The sequence below is a fragment of the Coffea arabica genome, chromosome 6e (assembly GCF_036785885.1).
Source record: "Coffea arabica cultivar ET-39 chromosome 6e, Coffea Arabica ET-39 HiFi, whole genome shotgun sequence".
In the NCBI taxonomy this organism is placed as follows: Eukaryota; Viridiplantae; Streptophyta; class Magnoliopsida; order Gentianales; family Rubiaceae; genus Coffea; species Coffea arabica.
Window position 1 is genome coordinate 3,018,861 of NC_092321.1, and position 24,331 is coordinate 3,043,191.

The 24,331-nt window shown below is 47.9% G+C and overlaps 1 protein-coding gene across 1 annotated transcript; it reads right to left on the reverse strand.

Moving 5' to 3' along the window:
- Positions 1-6,373: 6,373 nt before the first annotated feature.
- LOC140009610 (uncharacterized) lies at positions 6,374-9,415 on the reverse strand. Its single transcript, XM_072055696.1, has one exon. It carries the CDS (start codon positions 9,413-9,415, stop codon positions 6,374-6,376), a length of 3,042 nt encoding a protein of 1,013 aa, XP_071911797.1.
- Positions 9,416-24,331: the final 14,916 nt, after the last annotated feature.

Here is a 24,331-nt window from a genome sequence, read left to right on the forward strand (position 1 = left end):
ATTGGTTCCTTACTACAAAACATATTCCAATTACAGCTTCGAAAAATGTACCATACATATTGATCTTGTCAATGCTCTCCTCATGCGCTAACCATCTGTTATGCCTTCAATCTTCCTGACCTTCTCTCTGCCACGTAGATTCCAATACCACCTCTGCTTATGCACTAATTTGTGCTGCTGGTTCCTCGGCTTTTTCTTCAAAGGTCCTCTCAATTCTGCATTTCCAGATAAGCCATGTGATTACTGCTGCTAATTCTGCTAACTGCTCCCCCCTTTGAGTAGAGTATGTAGGCAAACCACTCCTTGAAACTGGACACAGATGAGATGTTTGCAATCTGCTTACCTTCTACACCCTTCCATGCTCCCTGGCCAAATTCGCAATCAAAGAAATGTGTTTTATCATTCATTCACACCGATTGCATCTTGTCACTGCTCTTTGAAGAGGTGAATTCTGTACCGCTGGAGTAAACCTTCTGAGTACTCTGGGTGGTCCACTGGGACGAGGTCACCTGCTCAAGTTACTAGAGGGGCTGAATCCCCCGGTAGAACTCCGAAGCTTAAGTCAGTTCGGGAATGAGAGAATATGTGAATTGAAGAGAGTATCAGTATGTCTTTACCAGATAATTGGTCATCATCCCCCTTCTCAGTGGATACCCAGGGGTATTTATAGGGGATTTGTTAGGAAGAGGGACTGGCATCACGGGTCCCTAAAGATCTGAGACGGTCAGTGCATCTGGTGGATTGGACAGCTCTTTACGAAAAGGTTCGATGGGACATCCGCCAGTTTCAGGCGGCGTGTGTCAGAGTAGCTGTCCATCAGATGTCAAGCGTATCAACTGTCAGTTCCCATCTTTCGTAGGCGTCCATCAATCAGGTGTCACCTCGGCTAATGACCTGAAGACTTAGGCCGAAGTGGTACACAGGCTTTGACGTCCTCGATGAGCAAGGTGCCGAGGTGGGACCTCGGGAGGAATCAGAGTACGAGGCTCGGGTTATCCGAGCCGAAATGACCATCCTCACTAAGCCCCCCAAGCTTCGAGAAGGGCGAGGTCGTGGTTTCCCGAGGTTGTTCCTTCCCGAAGCTGACGAGCGTGTAAACACGCAACAGTAAGGGCACGTCATCTATATGGATGGGACTAATAGAAAGGTGAAACGATGGCTGTCAGTTTTGACGTCGGATCCGTAAAATCAGCCGTCAGATGAACAGCATCTTCATTAATGAGGAGAGAGAGTGGGCGCTCTAGGGAATCCCAAAGGTGCCGTCTCTTCGGTTTCCCCCAATTGCCTATAAATAGGGGCCCTTTTTACCGTTTCATTTTTCAGCAAAAATTGTAAATCACCTCAGAGCTCTGTTCCTGCGCTTCTTCACTTCGGCAATTTTCCAAACAGCTTCAAAGTAAGTCCACTTCATTCTTCTTTGTAGTAATGGCCAGAACGGGCCGCACACACAAGGAAACGGTGAGGCCTGACTTTACCGAGGCAGAGAGGCCTGACCCCACCGAGGAGAGAACTGCTGACGTCGGGGATGGGGGTGCCGAGGCGTCTCACCAAGCCGGGGCAGTTCAAGGGCAGCAGGATGCCGAGGCGGAGCAGCAAGAGGAAATCGAGGTCGAACCCGAGATCCTGTATAATGATGACCTCGGTAATGAGGTCCCTAAGGACGCAGGCGTACAAGAACCATCCACCCTTCCAAACGTGTCGACGCTCAACTACGGACAGATGCCTGCCTTCCGCAGTATCATGGGGCGAGACTCTGTCGCCGAGGTGGTCCGCAGGTATCCCTGGAGGAAGGACTACAGCATTTATATACCCGAGCCACACCAGTCTGCTGCACTGCCCCCGAAGGGTAGGGTGGCCATCTATGTAGAACAGCTGGAGGCCGGGCTCAGGGTGCCCACGACAAGATTCCTCCGAGACTGCCTGAGGTACTGGGGAGTGAGAATCACTCAGCTCACCCCAGATGCCATTCGCGTCCTCGTCGGCTTCCAGCTGCTTTGCCGACATCAAGAGATAGAGCCCACTGTCAATCTCTTCCGCCGTTGCTACTCGCTCAAAAACAGCGGGAGTGAAAAGGGCTGGTTCTACTTCGGGAACAAAGTTCCCAAATTAGTAGTGGACGCTCCGAGCTCAATAAAGGAGTGAAAAAGAAATTTCTTTTTCATCCCGGCCGAGGACTTCCCCAGGGGGTTCTGGTGGAGGCCTCCCACCCCGGTTAAAGAGACGTCTCCAGGCAAATTGGAAGAGCGCAACCTCCAAAAGTTGACGGGGTCGGGCCTCAGAATTAACTGCTGGGATTTTCCCGAAGTGGTACTCGTGAAAGGCGGCCTCAGCCGAGCCTTGATCAGCTCGAATCACCCCGTCCTCCTTTCGACTAGGCTGAAAAGACCTTGTACTTTTACATTTCCCTTCTTTATATATTCATGTTGAGTTCTAACTAACTCTCTCACTTACTGCAGTGACAAAGATTTCCGACCTGATAACCTCGGGAGATGTCGAGGTAGCAAAGAGGGCACCCAAGAAGCGCAAGGATGCGGCTGAGCCCTCTACCAGGCCAAGTAAGAAGACCACCACGGCAACGCAGAAGTCCACCGCGGCAATGAGCAGCCGCGAGCCTGCCGTGATGATTGTAGGTGAAGGCTCACACATCTCGGCCACGCCTGGGAAGTCCAAGGCCTCTGCCATCCCGGTAGGGATTCCTATCCGAGGTGTGACGATAGCCAATCCACCTCGAGGTCAAGGCGTGACCGTGATCCCGGAGAAACCTGTCACGGGGTCATCACTGTTCAACCTCCATCACGTACCCTCGAAGGAGGCCGGGGATGACAAGAGGCACCCCGGGGCGCACTGGTGCCCGGAGTGGGACATCAATGTCAACGACCGCTGCAAAAATCCTTTGGTCGCACACGAGCTTCTGGTGCACTCCGTGCTGCCTAGGGATAATACCTATGCGAGGAAGCTCACTCCTGCCGAGCTGATGCAGAGCGCCTCGGTCTCCTGGGCCTCTACCTCGGCTTTCTTTGCCGAGATGCTCCAGCGTTATGGACATTTCATGCAGACTTACGAGCCACCCGCCGAGCTTCAGAAAAGGATCACCGATCTGGAAGAGAAGCTAAGGGCCACTGAGCTGGAGCGAGACAAGGCCGAGAAGGGAAGGAAGAAGGCCGAAGTCGCCAACAACTCCCTGATCACTGCCCTTGATGAAGAGAAAGGAAGAAGGGCCCAGGAAGAGCAGTCGAACAAAGAGGCTATGGACAAAGCCGGAGTCACTGCTGTGGAGGCCTTCCGGAAGTCGGAGTCCTTCACTCGCGACCTCGGCGAACTCACACGCCCATCCTTTATGCTTGGCTACACTTCGGCTGTCAATGATGCAATGCCCTTTATCTCTTTTGAGCAGCTGGAGTCCCTTCAAAGCGCTTCTCACTACAATGAAGATGCCAAGGAGCTGTGCGACCGTATGGCCGCAGGCATCCAGGCCGGGAGAGACTTAGCCGAGATTCGAGCTGAGTTCAACAAATGGCTCCAGGAATTTGAACTAGATGGCGAGGGTAGTGAAGGGGGTCAGTCCGGCGACAGGGCTAGTGGGCACCAGGATGCCGAGGCAGGTGGAGCCGAAGCGGGTGGAGCCGAAGCGGGTGGAGAAACCATAGGGGAGCAAGGCTCCGGGGCAGGGAATGCTTAGAAACATCCCTTTTTTGTTTTTGTAGGCCGAGGTCATAGATGACCTCACAGGGAATGCTTAGAAGCACCCCTTTTTTGTACTTGTAGGCGTGACCTCGGTCTTCTACTTTTTATCTGCTTCAATTCAATAGACTTCCATGTTTTTGCAATCTTCATACTTCAGTTCAGTTTTGTTTTCTTTACTGCTGCTTTGTCCCCTTATTTTTCACTTATAACGAAACAAGAAGAAGTGAAAAATAACTCAAGACTTAAAATTAAAAACACGTACCCCTCAAGGGTAATACAGTTTAAGATTTTCGGCATGCCAAGTTCGGGGCACCCGAGACCCATCTCGGTACGCTAATTTACAGTATCCATTTTGGCTGGATTCGACAACGCGATAGGGTCCCTCCCACTTAGGATTCAGTTTGCCCTGAGGTTCAGCTCGGCTGACCGAGTTCTTCCGGAGCACGAGGTCTCCTGGGGTGAACCGTAGGTGTTTGACCCGAGTATTGTAGTAACCAGCTAGGATATTTTTGTAGATAGCAACTTTGGCCGCGGCCATATCACGTTTCTCCTCGGCGAGGTCGAGGTCAACCCGCCGTTCCTCTCCGTTGACTTCGGCAGCATACGCGGCCATCCGTGGGCTCGGCGTTATGAACTCGGCTGGGACCACAGCTTCTGACCCATACGTCAAAGAGAACGGGGTCTCTTGGGTTGCCGACCTCGGGGTGGTCCTGTAAGACCACAGGACGCTGGGGAGTTCTTCTACCCATGACGATCCAGCTCGGTGTAATCTGGTTTTGAGGCAGTGGAGGAGAGTGCGGTTAAAATTTTCGGCCTGTCCATTGGCCTGAGGGTGTCCTACGGAGGTAAAATGTTGTTTGATTCCCAGGTTTTGACACCATATCTTGAAAGGGTTGTCAGCAAACTGTCTTCCATTATCCGAGATGACCACCCGGGGTAGGCCGAAGCGGCAAACGACGCTCTTCCAGAAGAATTTTTGAACTGCTGATCCAGTGATGCTCCTTAAAGGCTCAGCCTCAACCCATTTGGTGAAGTAGTCTACCGCCACCACCGCGTATGCAAAATTGCCTTGGGCCCTGGGAAATGGTCCGATTATATCAGTCCCCCACTGTTCGAATGGGCATGGCGAAGTGATGGGGATCATAAGATTGGTTGGCTGGTGATGCTCTGGGGCATGATGCTGACAAGAAGGACAGCTAAGGACCATGACCTGGGCATCCACCCTCATGGTAGGCCAGAAATATCCGAGCAGCAAAGCTTTTTTAACGAGCATCCTGTAGCCGACGTGAGCACCACAAAGTCCTTCATGAATGTCTTGCAGGATCTTCTCCCCTTCTTCCGGAGTGATACATCGCAGCCATGGGCCGAGGTATGACCTCTTGTACAGGAGATCGTCCCGAAGAGCGTACCGAGCTGTTTTTCGTTGCAGTTTCCGGGACTCGGCTCGGTCTTCAGGAAGTTCACCCCGGCTGAGAAATCGGAATAGCGGTCCCATCCAGGTGTCCCCTGGATAAATGGGACATACAACTTCCCCCACATATCCTGGCTCGGCCAAGACCTTCACAAGAACTGTCTTGTTCAGGTCAGAGAAGGAGGTAGAAGCGAGCCGAGAGAGGGCATCTGCCCTCCTGTTCTGTGACCGCGGTATTCTTTGGATTTCAAAGGACTCGAAGTATGCCACCAGCTGGAGGACTTTGGAGAGGTAGCGATGCATCACCTCTTTCCTAGTCTCGTATTCGCCTAGTATTTGGCACACAACGAGTTGGGAGTCACTATAGGCCAAGATGTGCGCGGCCCCTAGCTTACGAGCTAGTTGCAGGCCGGCAATAACAGCTTCGTACTCAGCCTCATTGTTGGAAGCGGCGAAGTCAAATCTCAAAGCGTATGAACATATTTCTCCTTGGGGGTCTTCGAGGAGCAAACCTGCTCCACTATCCCCACTGTTAGACGAGCCATCCACATGTAGAATCCATCGCTGAGGCTCGGCAGTAGGAGAAGTGTTAGCCGAGGTACTGTCCTTCACCTCATCAAAGGTGAACTCGGCTAGAAAGTCTGCGAGGGCCTGAGCCTTGATTGCTGTACGAGACTCGTAAGACAAGTCATACTCCCCCAGCTCAATAGCCCACTTGGTGAGGCGTCCAGAGGCCTCTGGCTGTGATAAGATTTGCCGAAGTGGTTGGTCAGTTCTTAGGCAAATGTGGTGGGCTAAAAAGTAGGGCTTAAGCCTACGAGCTGCATGGATTAAGGCCAGCACGAGCTTCTCCGCCCGGGTGTATCTGGTCTCCGGACCTCGGAGGACTCGGCTGACATAATAGATGGGCATCTGTACACCTTCCTCCCTTATCAACACGGCACACACAGCTTCGGCTGCAGCAGATAAGTACAAGAACAACTTGTCCCCTGGACGAGGTGAGGTGAGTGTTGGGAGGTGGTGAAGGTATTCTTTCAATTGTTCAAAGGCCTGTTGACATTCCTCGGTCCAAGAGAAACTGTCCGCCTTTTTTAGAACCTTGAAAAATGGCAACGCCTTGGAAGCTGATTGCGATAGGAACCGATTTAGGGCGGCCAACCGCCCTGTCAGTCTCTGGACATCACGGATGCACCGAGGTGAAGACATTTCTTGAATGGCTTTCACCTTGTCTGGGTTTGCTTCGATACCCCGTCTCGAGACGAGGTAACCCAGAAATTTTCACGAAGTGACACCGAAGACGCATTTCTTGGGGTTCAGCATCATCCGCGTCTTCCTTAGGACCTCAAAGACTTCTCTCAGGTCAGAGAGGAAGGAAGAGGTCGTCTGGCTTTTGAGGAGAATGTCGTCCACGTAGGCTTCGACATTTCGCCCGATCTGAGATTTGAAGGCTTGGTTAACCAAGTGTTGGTACGTGGCCCCGGCATTCTTTAGTCCAAAAGGCATGGTGGTGTAGCAATAGGTGCCTCGGTCAGTGTAAAAGGCAGTCTTCTCCTGGTCCTCTGGACTCATGCCTATCTGGTGGTACCCCTTAAAGGCGTCAAGAAAGCAGAGGACCTCGTAGCCCATTGCTGAATCCACCAAGGTGTCGACTTTGGGCAGTGGGTAGCAGTCCTTGGGACAAGCTTTATTGAGGTCGGTGAAGTCGACGCACATCCTCCAAGCCCCGGTGTCTTTCTTGACCATGACCGGGTTGGATAACCATGTTGGGTATTGGACTTCTCGGATTATTTTTGCAGGCAAGAGCTTGTCCACCTCTTCTCCGACAGCCCGGTTTCGCTCTGGGCCGAGGTGCCTCCTTTTTTGTTTGACAGGGCGTGCCTGTGGGTCAACATTGAGCTCGTGTATCATGAGGTGATGCGGAACTCCTTGGACCTCTTCTGCGGCCCAAGCAAAGACGTCCCGGTATTCTCGGAGGAGGTTCACCATTCCTTTCTTAACTGAGTTGGGCAAACAGGTGCCGACACGGATCGTTTGGTCCGGATTTATGGGGTTCAGGGGAATCTCCTCCACCTCATCTCCGGCTTCCAGCCTTTGGAGCTTCACCGTTTGCTGAGGATCGATGCAATCAATCGAGAGAATGTCTGACCTCTTTTCAGACCTCGCATTGGAGGTGTATGGGGAGGCTGCTTGTAGAGTGACGAGGTAACACTCCCGGGCTGCACAAACGTCGCTGCTGACCTCGGCAACCCCCGCGGGAGTAGGGAACTTAAAGCTCAGGTGATAAGTGGAATATACCCCCTGCAGAGCATTAAGCGTGGGCCGACCTAAGAGAAGGTTGTATGGGGAGTTGGCCCTTACCACGGCGAAGTTGACCGGAATGGTCCGGCATCGGGGGTGGCACCCCACGGTTACCGTCAGGGTCACCATTCCTTCGGGATGCACAACATGTCCCCCGAATCCTATAAGAGGAGTCCTTACCGGGGTCATACTTTCCCTAGCCAGTTTGAGGTTATCAAACGTGCGAAGGTACATGACATCCACTGAACTCCCTGGGTCAATGTAGACCTTCTTCACGATATAGTTATTGGTGAGCACTTCAATCACCAAAGTTTCGTGACTGCTCGAAGCAGCTGGGACGGGGTCGCTAGACCCGTAAGTAATCACTTCAGACAGGCGGGAGCTGGACTCGGCCTGATCCGGGTTAGCTTGCCTGTAGGTCCTCTTTCGGGAGTTTTGACTGTCTCCTCCCGTCGGACCTCCGGCAAGGGTATTGATGACCCCGGCTATATTGGGTCCGTACCCTAATCCTTGTCCTGAGGATCCGTCTCGGGGAGGTCTTTTTGTCTCCCTAGGATCCTCTGGAGGCCTGCAACTGCTCCTGGAGGGCCGCACTTCGTCTCGGCGTTGATCACCCTGGTTATCCCGTCGGGGTTCGTTACGTTGCTGACCTCCAGCTCGGCGGATGAACTGCTTCAAGTGCCCCTGTCTAATGAGATTCTCGATCTCCTTCTTGAGATCGTTGCAGTCCTCAGTTTCGTGCCCAATATCTCGGTGATACAGATAGTAGAGGTTCGAGTTCCTTTTATCCCGGCTGCCGAACATCTTGGGAGGTGCCTTTCCAAGATTGTTTTGTTCCATCACGGACAGCACCCGAGACCGACTAGTGTTCAAAGGAGTCAGCTCGGACTCAGGGATAGGTGACCTCCCCTTGGATATCCTGTCGAACACACTACGACGATCTCGGCCAGGGCCTTGGAAGCCACTTCCTGTCCCCACCTCAGTTCGGCCAAGCTCTTTTCCCTTTCGGGGGTCGGCTTTCGGGCGTGCTGCTTGAACCTCCTTTTTCATGCGGTTGAGGTTTTCGGCTTGTATGCCCTTCTCAACCTTTAACCACAGCTCGTGGAGGGTGCGGGGATATTTCTTGTGAATCCCCGTGTTGAACACCCCGGAAACGAGCCCATGGGTGAAAGCGGCAATGGTAACCTGCTCATTAGGATCAGGTATCTGCACGCTTTCTTCATGAAACCTCTGAACATACGACCGAAGTGACTCACCCGGGTTCTGCTGCATGTTCAGCAGGTAAGCCGAGGTTCGGGTCGTAGGTCGGGATGAAATGAACCTATGGAGAAATCTTTCCACCAGTCCTCCCAGGGTTGAGATGCTCCTAGGTTCTAATCCCCAGAACCATTTTCGAGCTGTCCCCTGGAGGAATACTGGGAAGGCTCGGCATACGACGGGGTCAGGGATGCAATATAAGCGGAAGGCCGAGATGAAGGCATGGATATGATCCTCGGGATCATCTCGACCGTCATAAGACGGTATCGAGGGAAGCTTGAAGTTTGGAGGAAACCTTTCTTCGTTAATGTCGTCAGTGAAGGGCGGGGCCCTCATATAATTCACCCCGGGTATTCCCAGGGGTCGAGATTCCTCCTCAGGTCGTCGCCCTAGGAGTTCTCGAGAAAATGCCTTGGTCATGGAAGCTACCTTAGAAGTGGCCTTAGAAAATGCCCGCTTCAAAGCACTTCGGCTGAGGCGTCTCCCATCAGATTCCTCGTCGGATGAACCTTCAGGGGATCCCTCTGACTTCCTTTTGGAGGACTCAGCTTTCTGCTTGCCCTGCCTTTTTAGGTACCTCCCCAACTCCTTAAAGATGTTGGGGTTCTCGGTTACAAACTCGGCCATACGTGTTATGGCCTCTTCGTTTGCTGGCTGGGTCCTTGGGGACTCCTGCCCTTCTGAAATATCTTCCTGTTGGGCTGCATTGCTTTGCTCAGTACCAATGGTGAGAGCTTTTCTGCTCTTAGAACGCGTAGGCTTCATACTTTGGTATCTTTACGTTTCCCACAGACGGCGCCAATTGAAGAGGTGAATTCTGTACCGCTGGAGTAAACCTTCTGAGTACTCTGGGTGGTCCACTGGGACGAGGTCACCTGCTCAAGTTACTAGAGGGGCTGAATCCCCCGGTAGAACTCCAAAACTTAAGTCAGTTCGGAAATGAGAGAATATGTGAATTGAAGAGAGTATCAGTATGTCTTTACCAGATAATTGGTCATCATCCCCCTTCTTAGTGGATACCCAGGGGTATTTATAGGGGATTTGTTAGGAAGAGGGACTGGCATCACGGGTCCCTAAAGATCTGAGACGGTCAGTGCATCTGGTGGATTGGACGGCTCTTTACGAAAAGGTTCGATGGGACATCCGCCAGTTTCAGGCGGCGTGTGTCAGAGTAGCTGTCCATCAGATGTCAAGCGTATCAAGTGTCAGTTCCCATCTTTCGTAGGCGTCCATCAATCAGGTGTCACCTCGGCTAATGTCCTGAAGACTTAGGCCGAAGTGGTACACAGGCTTTCACGTCCTCGATGAGCAAGGTGCCGAGGTGGGACCTCGGGAGGAATCAGAGTACGAGGCTCGGGTTATCCGAGCCGAAATGACCATCCTCACTCTTCCCAATCGAGCTTGAAGATTTGTCCAGTAGGCAGTATTCCAGAGGATGCCCTCTGAAGAGATGAATTCTCGGTGAATGAGCCGAGGTCACCAAGAGACGAGATCACCTGCAAAATTTCAAGTGACCAGGGGCTTTGTTCTCTGGTCTCACTCCGATGCTAAAGTCAGAGAGAGTTCGGGAGTTGAATATACGAGTTAGATTGCGCACCTCATTTGGAAGTGATAGATGAGTATTTATAGTGGATGCGCCTATGGATGGAATGATAAGGTCTACCCGCTGTCAACCATCATGAGGCGGTTTAGGGTGGCAGTGTCAGGTGTAAGTCTGATTATTAAGTTGGCTGATAGTCACATCACTCCATTAGTCACAAATCACTTCAAATAACCAAAATGTGAGTTGTCTTGGGCAAATGAATAGACGAGATGAAACATATCTCCAAGGTGATCTCATAAATCACCTCGTTGAAAAATACTCCGAACGAGATATCCCCAGTGGAAAGAGAATGAACGGGACTGATCAAGCTCGAGTAGGCCGAGGTGTCTACACCCTCCATACAAAAATTCTTATCTTTGAGGAAATATTTAAGCGCCAATTTACCATAACTCATTCCAAAAGTTCTTCGCTTTACTATTTGAATAAGATTCTTCTCCTCCCCCTTCCAGCTTTCCCACCCTCCTTGCCAAGTAATCTACTGACCTCAAAATTTCCACTCTATGTATAAAGCCACACCACCTCATCTTTCGGCCATGATAGGAGAATTTTTAACAGATGATCCATTTCATAGTTACGCGAAAGAGCCTTTCGAGAATGCAATTTCCAACAGGCAAAAGTATGAGGTGGAAATACTTAAAATATAGGAATACAGAAATAAAATTAGAGTAAACTAGTAGGGCTAGAATAGTTTTTCGTAGCTAAACATTCCTACTTTTGTAATGGAACCAACTTCATCCGTGTATTCTTGAAAGGACCTAAATTATCATCAAAAGATTCTTTAGAACTCTTCCATGCACTAAATTAATGTTCAAATCTTGTCCATCACATCACAATGAAATATAATATAGTGCACTTATTTGATTTGATGATTCAAACCTCAAGTCCATACAACCCTCTTTGGTTTCTGTAAGTTAGTATAGTAGTACATTTGTTTTGTTTTGTTTGGTGTTTCACTCAAAATCCTCATGCAAGCCTCTTTTCCCACAACAGATCTTCTGTCCCACACTCTGTGCCATTCTCTGTCCCACTTTTTATTATATTGCTATTTCTCCTTCATAAACATCATGTTTTAGTTCTTTTTGTTTATTTATGATTCAATAACTATTAATTCAGTAAAAAATAAATACAACAGTTTCAAAAAAGTAATATATAATATAAAATTAAAAAATACAGCAAAAAATGCATAAAAAATCTCATTTTTTATGCATTTTGATTTTTTGAGTTTGTTAAATTTTGTGTATTACTGAATTAATAGTTATTGGATCTTAAGAAAACAAAAAAGAACTAAAACATGATATTTATAAAGGAGAAATAGCAATATAATAAAAAGTGGGACAAAAAATGACACAGAATGTGGGACAGAAGATCCGTTGCGCTCTTGTCCACATATTATTGATTAGTATATGAGTATTATAGACTGTTGCTATTACCACAAAAAAAAAACTTCATAGGATTATTTGGCAACGTTTGGTTGACTCACATAAACCAGTTGGCTCAGTCCAATGGCACATTCAATTCCACCATTTTCGTCTTTTCCTTTTTCTTTTACAAAATTCCACGTAAAAAAAAAAATTTAAGAGACGATCAGAAAAGGAAAGAGAGGACCAGCACCGGAAATTGGCAAAGAAGTATGGCTTCCCAGATCGTTGGACGGCTCCTTCGAAGCACCACCCGCCATAACCCTATCATCCCTAAATCTAGCAGCTTCTTCCATCGCAATATCTCCGTCGACTCTACCTCTGAGTCCAATCTCATTCGTGCCACTCTTTTCCCCGACGATGGCATCGACCCCGAAATTGCCGAGTCCTTGAAAGAGGTAGTAGTCTTCCTTCCTCACTTCAATCTGTCTCTCTGCGTTTATTCCCCTGTATAATTATATCTTCTTATTTGTGCCCGTCTTCGCGCTATGTTAAAGTTACCCTGCAAGTGTGGACGCTGGTGCATCACAATTTTAGCGAAGAGGACCAGGTAAACAGTTGCTTAGGGACAGGGCCTCCAAAAGCAAAAGGTTGTTTGGAAATTTTGAGAGCCAACAAGGCGACAGAGTCATAAATAAAGCAATTCACAATTTCTTTTGCTGAGATGGAAGGAGAGGAGACTTCTTTTGTCTGTTTCATACTATAGCTACTTCACTGGATAGCCATATCTGATGTCACTACCGTCTCATTCCACGCTACCGTTTACTATGGAGTACTTGACAACAATACATGCTAGGTTGTATTTGGATTGCATTTTTCTAGACTTTTTGTAGAAAAATTATTGTAACGATTTGATGTATGTGAGGTAAAAAAATGATAGAAAAATATGTTCACAAAAAATATAACAATTTTTTAACGAAAAATAGCTGTCCAAACACAATTGCCCGTTTCGGCAACTTTCATTCTTTCCCCTATAATACTTACTACTGAGTACTATTTTGCTCGTGAATTTCATTTTACATACCAACTCTTCTTTTTTCGTTTCACATGTGATTCGGTCATGAGCAAAGTGGAGTACATTTCAACTCCATCCCACCAACAAAGCAGCTTTTCTCTTTTTATTTTAAATAAATAAAGTGATTAATATATAAATAATCTCCTAATAAATTCCTCTCATCTAATTGACTCGGATGAATAAGTTGTGTTCTACTTTAAGCCAAATGAAAACTTAAACAAATATAATCAACTAACTCTAACGTAGTTGACCACCACATGTCTTTGTGGGTAAGAGGTCAAGATTTCAAACATTATCCTTCATCAAAAGTTATTACTTAATGTGGATTCTTTTAGATTCATATAGGTGTTTCTTGCATCCGCGTGGTCCAATGATGATTTAGTTTCAATCGATTCTCCGTGATTCTATTGGATTACCCTCCTAGAATACACTAGAGTATGAGTAAGTGTAGATGACGATAATGGATAAAAAAAAGAAAATTTAAACAAATATTAGCACTACTAAGTTAATCCAAGGAACACTTGCTGCAATTCCGATAAAGAGCACCGGTAAATGTCACCCTCGCTTTTTCTTAAAAGTATCAAAGCGCAAATTCGGTGGCTGAGGGAGCACTACTGTCTACTGGCTGAAGATTTTGATACAGGGGGCCGGCCGGAGGATGGGGTTGGAATAGAAGTTACTAACACATACTATTATTGCTCTATGTTTGTCTTATCAGAGAGATTACTGTTTTCTAGATCTTCTTAATAAGGTAAATAATGACAATGATCTCCTACAAAAAAAAAGGCAGTGATCAGCAATTTACTGTGCAAAAATTAAATTATGGAGGTTCCTTTTGTGTTTACGACCAGCTAGTACGTGAACGTGATGATGATGTGCACTTAGAAATGAATAGGCTGGGAGATTAACCACCACCACCGTCACTAATCACTATGCATCTCGTTCGTTCTGTGAAAGGGATAGGTATTTATTTGGTAGAGTTTGCCACTTTAAGAGAGAGAGAATGGGGAGATGATGATGATGATAAGAACTGAAGCCAGCTTTTCCGTAGGATTGATTGAAAGCAAGAAAATGATACAGCCAGTGAAGTCTACATGCAATGATCAACATCATCCATCAACGGAAATGGGGCAGGAACCTTAAGGTTCTCGGCCATGATGTGGCCTCAGAATTTTGTGCGGCTCATATTACAGCATGTAACTGGATTTTCACTCTCTTTTTATCTGTCTTTTTATCTACAGCATGTGGCCTCCATCAACTCTCTTTTTATCTCCATCTGTGTAACTCCGTCGTCAACTAATGAAATAGATGGGGAGAAATTCTACATTTGTTCATTTGTTTACTAGTTCTTTGAACATCTCAATAATGGATGAATTAAGTAATACAAGCATTAAGGAAATTTTGAATTAGGATTTGTCAAAGTATCAAATGGTGCCTATTATGTTGATTTTAGGTGACGAGACAGATAATTTTAGAAGTTCTCTTGCTGTGATGTGAATCCCAGAATTTTTTTTGTCTCAAAGATAACATTTGTATAATCTAACCTAACCTAATTTAAGGAGAAGTTCTCTTGTTGTAATGTAAATTCCAGAAATTTTTTTTTTATCGCAACGATAACATTTGTATAATTTACTCTAAGGGAGGGGGAATCGACGGAATTTTCTATCGAAGAAAGCTACAGTTAAGGGACAGCCACAATTAAGTGGCAAGCTGGGAGACAACTGTGTGAATCTCATAATCCTATGTGTCAAAGCGTCAACTGTCAACTAACCTTTGTATGTTTATCCCTTAATGACGTCTTCCAACCTTACTCAAAAAAGAGAGAGAGAGAGAGAGAGACTACCAGAAGTCTCTTCCTTTAAAATTACTAGGAGAAAAATAAACATGGAGCGAAATTTCAAAAATAGCCACCGTATTAAGTACGCTACGTCCTTTATACCCTATTGGTGATTCCTAACTTTAAGGAACTCGTATGGTATATATTACTAATGATGATTATGCAAGTCATCGTCTTTGACCGCAGAGCAGAGATTGAGTCTGAACTCGTTCCCTGCAGCATCTCACCAACTACCAATGGATTATCTAATTGAATTTCCTGAAATGATTGAACGGCAACTACAATACCATGGAAAAGAAATAATTTTTTTTTATCTGCGTATTATTTGAAATCAAATTTAGGAACATGAGTTCAGACTGTATCTAATTAGATTTTCTGGACTAATTTTTCGTCTTTATCATTCCTATTAATTGGTTGTACTTTCCCAAAGACATGTGGAAAAACATTTTTTTTAAACTATCCACAAATTAGAGCAGCCACCCGAGTTCAAGGGATTTCAAATCCTCTGTCCTCAAAGTAATCTCTTTTCCCTCTGTCTCTTATTTGTACAGCTGCCATGTGTCTCTAGAGGTTGAAATAATGAACAATATAGCCCTCTCTTTTTTTATTTTCTTTTCAAAAAGTATACACTAACTTTTGTCCCAGCTGAAGATTAATGCATTATGTAAATGTTTTCCTAGAAATATGAGAAACGTTTCAAGTGTCGTATTTATGATGAATATTGCGGATTGCTTATTATTGAATTCCATGCATATTCCCTTTCCAAATTTATACACTTGTAAAACTGCAGCCTCACTCTCGGTTATACATTTTTCAATTTTGTGTAAATGATGCTATAGCATATATTAGATGGTGAAAGATCTCGCAATTCACGAAGAAGCTGGTATAAAAGTCAAAGGAATAATGGCCAAATTTGTAAACTGATTATTATTGATTTATTTGAGTTTAGATTAACAAAAAATAAGAGACACGTGATAACTGTATAAATAAGGGACAGAGGAGACAGAGGATTTGAAGCCAGTTCAAGGTGCCTAACACTTAAACCAAGTGCACTCGCGATTGTACGGTGTTTTTTGAACTTCCATTCAATCACGCATGTAATTGCAACTGCATTTGTGCGCAGCCCCACTCCCCGCTCCTAATTAGTACTGACTAGTCTAAAGACCCGTTCTATGCACGGCAATAAAGAATGTTATGAAAATAAATAAATAGTTATGAGAATATATAATACATAAAAATTTTAATAAACAATAGTTCAGCCTATGAAATGTTAAGCAATTTTTAGCTACCTCTTCTTGCTTCTACCTGTACAAATCCCATCCCTTCGTCGCTGAAAAAAATTTAAAACAAAAAACAAGTTTTAGCTACTATCGTCTACACAGTACAAACATGCATTACAAAAAAAATGATATAACACGTAAACCACGTCATATTAATTGTAATAGATCTAAGACCAAATTATATTTGCTAAATGCCAATTCATTTCTCAGCCATCATGTCCAACATTCAAAAATTTCAAATGGCCCAAAAATTTCAAAAATTTTTGGTATTGAAATTAATAATAAATCAAAAAGAAATGGCCCAGAAACACAACTAAATTATGATAATTTTACTACTCGAAAAAATTCATAAATTCTAAATAAATTATTTCAACATTTTCTTTTCTATCTTATAAATCTAAATCTATAATAAATTACTATCAAAAGTATCATATTATAATGATAAAATTATTTTATAACCATTCATCAAATAGTAGGTATGAACATGAAAAATTTGGCACCTTTACCTTAAAATTATACTAGATAATCTTATAATTATATAGAAAAATAAATTAAAACCCATTACACAAGGGCATTTTTGGATATTCATTTAAAAATTTGATCAAATCAATATTATTTTAAAACTTTGTTATTAAAACTATCAAATCAAGGAAGGTAAAAGTAATTTTTCAAATCTTAGAAGAGTTGAGTGAAATTGTCAGGAACTTTGCCTCGCCTCCTCAGGGGAGGTTTCTGAAATTTTCCCTATTTTCTAACTACATGACTTAAGTGCTTTCCGGGGAATTTGGGGGTTATTACACTCTTAGTAGCAGGGTTCTCTCCAGTGTAGTTTATCCCACATCGGGGTTGGGGGTTGGGTTAGTTGGGTAGATAAGTCCCTAGAGACTCTCCAGAGTTGCCGGCTTTTGAGGGTTCTTCTGGGATTAGGTTTATCAAATTCAACAAAAGTCAATTTACTGGCGTTGAAAAAAAAGACTTAAGTGATATGTGAAGGAGAATAAAATCAAATGATGGGTTGGTGTAATGACTAAAATTTCAAGGAAACTACCAATCAAATGATGGGTTGGTGTAATGACTAAAAATTTCAGGGAAACTTTTCAGGGAAACTATCCAGGAAAGTATCTGAAAATTGTCAAATCTTTTCACCGGGCCACCAATCACAATCAGTGAAAAGCCCATGTACCATGCCATTCCCACGTATACCCAACCAACCGTCCAATTTATGATCGATCAATGGTCCTGATTCATATTCTTTTTTTTTTTTTTTTTTTTTTTTGTCGACGGAGTGGGGTGTCCGGGTCAAGTCCGTAAAGGCGGCCCGACTAATCCCCACTCCGGCCCGGTCCAGCGCCCCAACCAGACCTAGCACGTTAAATGCACGGCGAACTGATGTTGCTGCGGAGGTTCGACCCCAGGACCTAACGGTCCCGAGGAGGAGGCGCCAACCACCAGCTCATTCACGTGGGGGCCGTCCTGATTCATATTCAACCAAGCCTGCTTAGCAACGACTGCCACCATCCCCCGCCCTCACTCTTTCTCCCCCTTGTGCTCTCAATTCTCACCTACCAATTCTTGCATCTATACATTTCGGAGGCCTTTTGCAACTACAGCCCTGGAACTTCCTGCCCACCGGCATTAGCAGTTGTTCCTCTCGTAACACAAAGTAGTAGTATACGAAGAGGTCGTTTTTGTCCTGCTGGAGTGGATCACCCGAGCTGGAGAAGACCTCTGATCCTAGGTGGTTGACTCAGACGAGGTCACCTGCTCAAATTGTAAGAGGGACTAAAGTCCCCGGTGTAACTCCGAAGCTTAAGTTAGTTCGGTATTTTAAAGAGCAATATGCTGGAGAGCAATATGGCTAATGTTACCAGAAATTTGGCCGTCCCCCTCTCAGTAGAAGTCTTGAGTATTTATAGAGGATGGACAGGGGAGAGGGACTGCTTGCACAGGTCCCTAGAGATCTGGCAGAGTCAGCGTATCAAAGTGACTCAATGGACTCTGCAGAAAGGTGCGCCGGGACAGCTGTGTCAGTCGGCGCGTGTCAGAGCAGCTTTGCCAGAAATGTCAGAGGTATCAGAGGTGTCAGAGGTCATGTTTCACAACTCCGGTTGTCTGGTCACCATAATTGACTTCGGCTAAGTAAAGGAAAACCTTAGCCGAGGCTGTAATTAAGCCGAAGTCCTAACGCGATGGCGAACGGCCGAGGTGGTCAGAGCCTAAGAGACATAGGGCGGGACCCCAGCTCTGCCGACCTGGAAATACCCTCCTCACTAAGCCCCCCAAGCCTCGGGAAGGGCGAGGTCGCGGTACCCCGAAGTGGCTACTTCCCGGGGCTGATAAGGGTGTAAGACACGGAGTGTTGGGACACGTCATTACCGTGCGGATGAGACTGAATGAGGGGTGAAAGGACGGCTGTCAGCTATAATGATAACTCCGTGGATGGACGTGAAATCAACGGTCAGATGAACAGTCCTCATTAAATGAGGAGAGAGGTTGCGTCCTTACGGATCCCAAAGGTTTTGCCCTTTCATCTCCTCCCTGTTAGCCTATAAATAGGGGTCCCTTTTTACCAATTTACTCTTCACCAGAAATCAAGAATCACCACAGAGCTCTATTTCTTCGTCTTTTCACTTCGGCACACTTTCAAACCACATCCTGAGTAAGTTCACTTCTTCTTCTTCTTCATTTCTCCCTCTAGCAATGGCTAGAACTGCCCGTACTCATAGAGAGACAGTGAGGCCCGACTTCGCCGAAGCAGAAAGGCCTGAACCCTCCGAAGAGAGAACGGTTTCTGAGGCCGGGGAAGGGGGGGCCGAAGCGTCTCATCAGGCCGGGACACCCCAGGGAGAAAGCGAGGGAACCGAGGTCGAGGGGGAGGTCCTCTACAACGACGACCTCGGCGACGAAGTTCCAAGGGACGAGGGAGTGCAAGAGCCTACTACTCCTCCGAACCTGGAAGCAATTGACTACGGCATTGTTCCTCAATTCGGCAGCGTAATGACTGAAGCAATGATCATCGAGGTGGTTCGTCAGTATCCCTGGAGGAGGGACTACAGTATTTATACTCCTCAGACGAACCAGTCAGCCGAGCTCCCTCCACGAGGTAGAGTGGCCATATATATCGATCAGTTGGAGGCAGGGCTAAGGATTCCAACCACAAGGTTCCTCCGGGACTGCCTGAGATATTGGGGGGTGAGAATCACTCAGCTCGTCCCCAACGCAATCCGGGTCCTGGTCGGCTTCCAGATGTTGTGCCGACATCAAGAAATAACTCCCACAGTCAACCTCTTCCGTCGTTGCTACTCGCTCAAGAATAGTGGGACTGAGAAGGGGTGGTACTACTTCGGGAACAAAGTCCCGAAGTTGGTGGTAGATGCACCTTCCTCCATCAAAGAATGGAAGAGGAACTTCATTTTTGTCCCGGCTGGTGACTTCCCCAGGGGGTTCTGGTGGAGGCCGCCTACTCCGGTCAAAGAGACCTCTCCGGGTAAACTGGAGGAGGATAACTTCAGAAAGCTGACGGGGTCGGGCCTCTGGATCAATTGTTGGGATTTTCCGGAGTCAGTTCTTGTCGACGGCGGCATCAGCCGAGCTCTTATCAGCCCGGATCGTCCGCCATTCTATTCTAATAGGCTTGAAAAGCATTGTACTTCCTTACTCCTTACTTCGTCTATTTTTTTCCTTGATTCTAACTAACTCTCCCTCTATGCTTCGCAGTGAAGAAGGTTTCCGATCTGATTACCGCGGGGCCTTCCGGGGTCAGCAAGAGGCCGTCCAAGCGTAAAGACCAGGCCGAACCATCCACTCGGCCGAAGAAGAAGACCACCTCGGCCCACACCACTACGGTGACGGCAAGCCGGGGGTCTCCCGTGATAATCACCGGGGAAGGCTCCCGCACTTCATCGATTCCTGCCGGGGTGGGTCGTACTTCGGCTATACCCGTTGGGGTGCCGATCAGGGGGATAACAATTGCCACTCCACCTCGGGGCAGAGGGACAACGGCATTTCCCGTGGTCCCCGTGACGGGGTCCTCTCTCTTTAATCTTCACAACGTCCCCTCACAAGAGGCCGGGGAGGATAAAAGGCACTCCGGCGCGCAATGGTGTCCGGAGTGGGAGCTCAACGTGAATGACCGCTGTAAGGACCCCTTGGTCGCTCAGGAGCTTCTGGTCCACTCAGTCCTGCCCCGAGATAATACCTACGCCCGGAAGCTTTCCCCAGGCGAACTGATGCAGAGTGCTTCCGTCTCCTGGGCATCCACCACTGCTTTCCTCGCCGAACTGACCCAACGCTATACAAAGTTGGTCGAAAACTATCAACCTTCTGCCGAGCTCGAGAAGAAGGTTGCCGAGCTTGAAGAAAAACTGAAGGCGACCGAGCAGGAGCGCGACAAGGCCGAAGCAACGTGAGAACAGGCCGAGGCTACCAAGAACTCTTTGATGACTGCCCTTGCCGAAGAAAAAGATAGAAGGGCTCAGGAAGAAGAGTCAACCAAAGCGGCCATCGAAGAAGCGGGGACCTCGGCGCTGGAAGCCTTCCGGAAATCAGAGGGTTTCCTCAAGGATCTCGGCGAGCTCACCTTGCCGAGCTTCATGTTCGGATACACTTCGGCAGTTCACGATACGGCTCCCTTTCTCACTCCGGATCAGCTGGAGTCCCTTCATGACAAGGAACATTTCAACGAGGATGCCAAGGAACTATTCGATCGTATGGCCGAAGGCATCCGGACTGGAAGGGATCTGACCGAGGTAAAGGAGGAGTTCAACAAATGGCTATCTGAATTTGATCTGGACGGGGCCGAACTCCAAGGTGACGACATCGGCAGTGATGGCGGAGGTGATGGCGGAAGTGATGGCGGAGCTGAGGCCACCGGAGATAACCAGGAAGCCGAAGCACGGGGCGCGTAGATAATAGGCTGATTTTTGCAATAGGTTAGCCGAGGTCATAGATAACCTTGGCCATTCGCTTGTAACTCTGAGCCGAGGCCACATGTGACCTCGGCTTTTTGCTTTTCGTATCTCAATATAACTGGTTTTTTGACTTGCATTTTGTCTTCTTTTTTGGCTACTGCTTTGTCCCCTTATTTTTCACTTAAGACAGAATGAGAATAAGTGAGAAATAATTTAAAGAGGTGAGATATAAAAACACGTACCCCTCACGGGTAATACAACTTAAGGTTCTCAGCATACCAGGTTCGGGGCACCCGCGAACCATCTCGGTAAGCTAGTTTACAATATCCATTTTGGCTGGACTCAATAACTCGGTAGGGTCCCTCCCACTTGGGGTTGAGTTTTCCCTGGGGCTCAGCTCGGCTGACAGAGTTTTTCCGGAGCACAAGGTCTCCCGGACTAAATCTTAAGTGTTTGACCCGAGCATTGTAATAGCCAGCTAGGATATTTTTGTATGTCGCAACTTTGGCCGCGGCCATATCACGCTTCTCTTCGGCGAGATCGAGGTCAACACGCCGCTCCTCTTCATTGACTTCGGCAGCATACGCAGCCATTCGCGGGCTAGGTGTGATGAATTCAGCTGGAACGACGGCCTCGGACCCATAAGTTAGGGAAAACGGCGTTTCTTGGGTCGCTGACCTCGGCGTAGTCCGGTAGGACCACAGCACGCTGGGGAGTTCTTCCATCCACGATGATCCAGCCCGGTGGAGCCTGGTCTTGAGGCCATGGAGGAGAGTTCGGTTGAAGTTTTCGGCTTGTCCATTCGCCTGAGGGTGCCCTACCGAGGTGAAGTGTTGCTTGATCCCCAAGTTCTCGCACCATGCCTTGAAAGGGTTATCAGCAAACTGCTTTCCATTATCCGAGATCACAACTCGAGGTAATCCGAAGCGGCAGACCACGTTTTTCCAGAAAAATTTTTGGACAGCCAATCCAGTGATGCTTCTCAGGGGTTCAGCCTCGACCCATTTAGTGAAATAATCTACCGCCACCACCACGTAGGCATAGTTGCCTGGGACCCTAGGGAATGGACCGATTATGTCGGTCCCCCATTGTTCGAAGGGCCATGGCGAGGTGATGGGGATCATAAGATTAGTCGGTTGGTGGTGCTCAGGGGCATGGTGTTGACAAGAAGGACAACAGAGCACCATGACCTGGGCGTCCACCTTCATGGTGGGCCAAAAGTACCCAAGAAGCAAAGCTTTCTTCACCAGCATCCTGAAGCCGACGTGGGCACCACAGAGTCCCTCATGAATGTCCTCAAGGATCCTCTCGCCTTCTTCCGGGGTGATACATCGTAGCCATGGGCCGAGGTAGGACCTCTTGTACAAGAGGCCCTGCCGGAGGGTGTACCGAGCTGCTTTTCGTTGAAGCTTCCGTGATTCAGCTCGGTCTTCGGGGAGCTCACCCCGACTGAGATATCGAGTCAAGGGCCCCAGCCATGTGTCCCCAGGGTAAACGGGGTACACGACCTCAGCTAAATATCCCGGCTCGGCTAGAACTTCTACGAGAACCGTCTTGTTCAGATCGGAGAAAGAGGTGGAAGCAAGCCGGGAGAGGGCGTCAGCCCTTCGGTTTTGTGACCGCGGTATTCTTTGGATTTCAAAAGACTCGAAGTGTGTGGCCAGCTGGAGTACCTTGGAGAGGTAACGCTGCATCACCTCTTCCCTGGCCTCGTATTCGCCTAGTATTTGGCACACGACGAGTTGGGAGTCGCTATAGACCATGATATGCGCGGCCCCGACCTTACGAGCTATTTGCAGACCGGCAATGACGGCTTCGTATTCGGCTTCGTTGTTGGAAGCGGCAAAATCGAACCTCAAGGCGTACGAGCAAATTTCCCCTTGGGGATCTTCAAGGAGCAAACCGGCTCCGCTACCCTCGCTATTGGATGAGCCATCCACATGCAAGGTCCATCGCTGGGGCTCGGAGGTGGACGGGGTGACAGCCTGGGTGGTAGCCGGGATGGTCTCACTCACTTCTTCAAAGGTAAGCTCGGCCAGAAAATCTGCGAGAACCTGGGCTTTAATTGCTGTGCGGGGCTCATAAGATAAGTCGTACTCTCCCAGCTCGATGGCCCACTTGGTGAGGCTTCCAGAGGCCTCCGGTCGCGACAGGATCTGCCGAAGTGGTTGATCTGTCCGTAGACAGACGTGATGAGCCAAGAAGTACGGCTTAAGCCTACGAGCTGCGTGAATTAAGGCCAGCACAAGTTTCTCCGCCTGAGTGTACCTGGTCTCAGGACCTCGGAGGACTCGGCTGACATAATAAACGGGCGTTTGGACACCCTCCTCCCTTATCAGTACGGCACTCACAGCTTCAGCTGCAGCGGATAAGTACAAAAATAACTTGTCCCCTGGGCGAGGTGAGGTGAGTGTTGGGAGGTGGTGGAGGTAATCCTTTAACTGTTCAAACGCCTGTTGGCACTCTTCCGTCCAGGAAAATTTGTCAGCTTTCTTGAGGACTTTGAAGAATGGCAGTGCCTTGGAGGCTGACTGCGATAAGAACCGATTCAAGGCGGCCAGACGCCCTGTCAGTCTCTGGACGTCTCGGACACACCGTGGTGAGGACATTTCTTGGATGGCCCTCACCTTGTCTGGATTTGCTTCAATACCCCGCCTGGAGACGAGGTAGCCTAGGAACTTTCCCGAAGTGACCCCGAGGACACATTTCTTGGGGTTCAACATCATTCGGGTCTCCCGAAGGACTTCCAGGACTTCCTTCAGGTCGGCAAGAAATGCTGAAGTTGTCTGGCTTTTGAGGAGGATGTCATCCACATAGGCCTCGACAGTTCGGCCGATCTGAGATTTAAAAGCTTGGTTGACCAAGCGTTGATACGTGGCCCCGGCGTTCTTTAGTCCGAAAGGCATGGTGGTGTAACAGTATGTGCCTTTGTCCGTATAGAAGGCGGTCTTTTCTTGATCCTCCGAACTCATCCCGATCTGGTGGTACCCTTTAAAGGCGTCAAAAAAGCAGAGGACTTCATATCCCATTGCCGAGTCCACCAAGGTGTCGACCTTAGGCAATGGGTAACAATCCTTGGGGCAAGCCTTGTTGAGGTCGGTGAAGTCGACGCACATTCTCCAGGCCCCGGTGTCCTTCTTCACCATGACCGGGTTGGATAACCAGGTCGGATATTGGACCTCCCGGATGATCTTTGCGGGGAGGAGCTTATCCACTTCTTCGCCAACAGCTCGGCTGCGTTCAGGGCCGAGGTGCCTTCGTTTTTGTTTGACCGGGCGGACCTGGGGATCGACATTCAGCTCATGTATCATGAGGTGATGTGGAACTCCTTGAACCTCCTCCGCGGCCCAGGTGAAGACGTCCCGGTACCTTCTTAGGAGGTCTACCATACCTCTTTTAACAGGATCGGGCAGTCGGGTACCAACGCGAACTGTCTGATCAGGCTTCGTGGGGTCCAGAGGGAGTTCTTCCACCTCATCCCCAGTTTCCAGCCTTGGGATCTTCTCAGCTCGCTGAGGATCAATGCTATCTATCGAAAGGATATTTGACCTCTTCTCAGGCCTTGCCCCGGAGGTTGATGGGAAGGTTGCTTGTAGAGTGGCGAGGTAACATTCTCGG

Bases quoted from the DNA above. Each gene is read 5' to 3' on its own strand.
- LOC140009610 (XM_072055696.1), bottom strand. From the start codon at position 9,415: ATGAAGCCTACGCGTTCTAAGAGCAGAAAAGCTCTCACCATTGGTACT.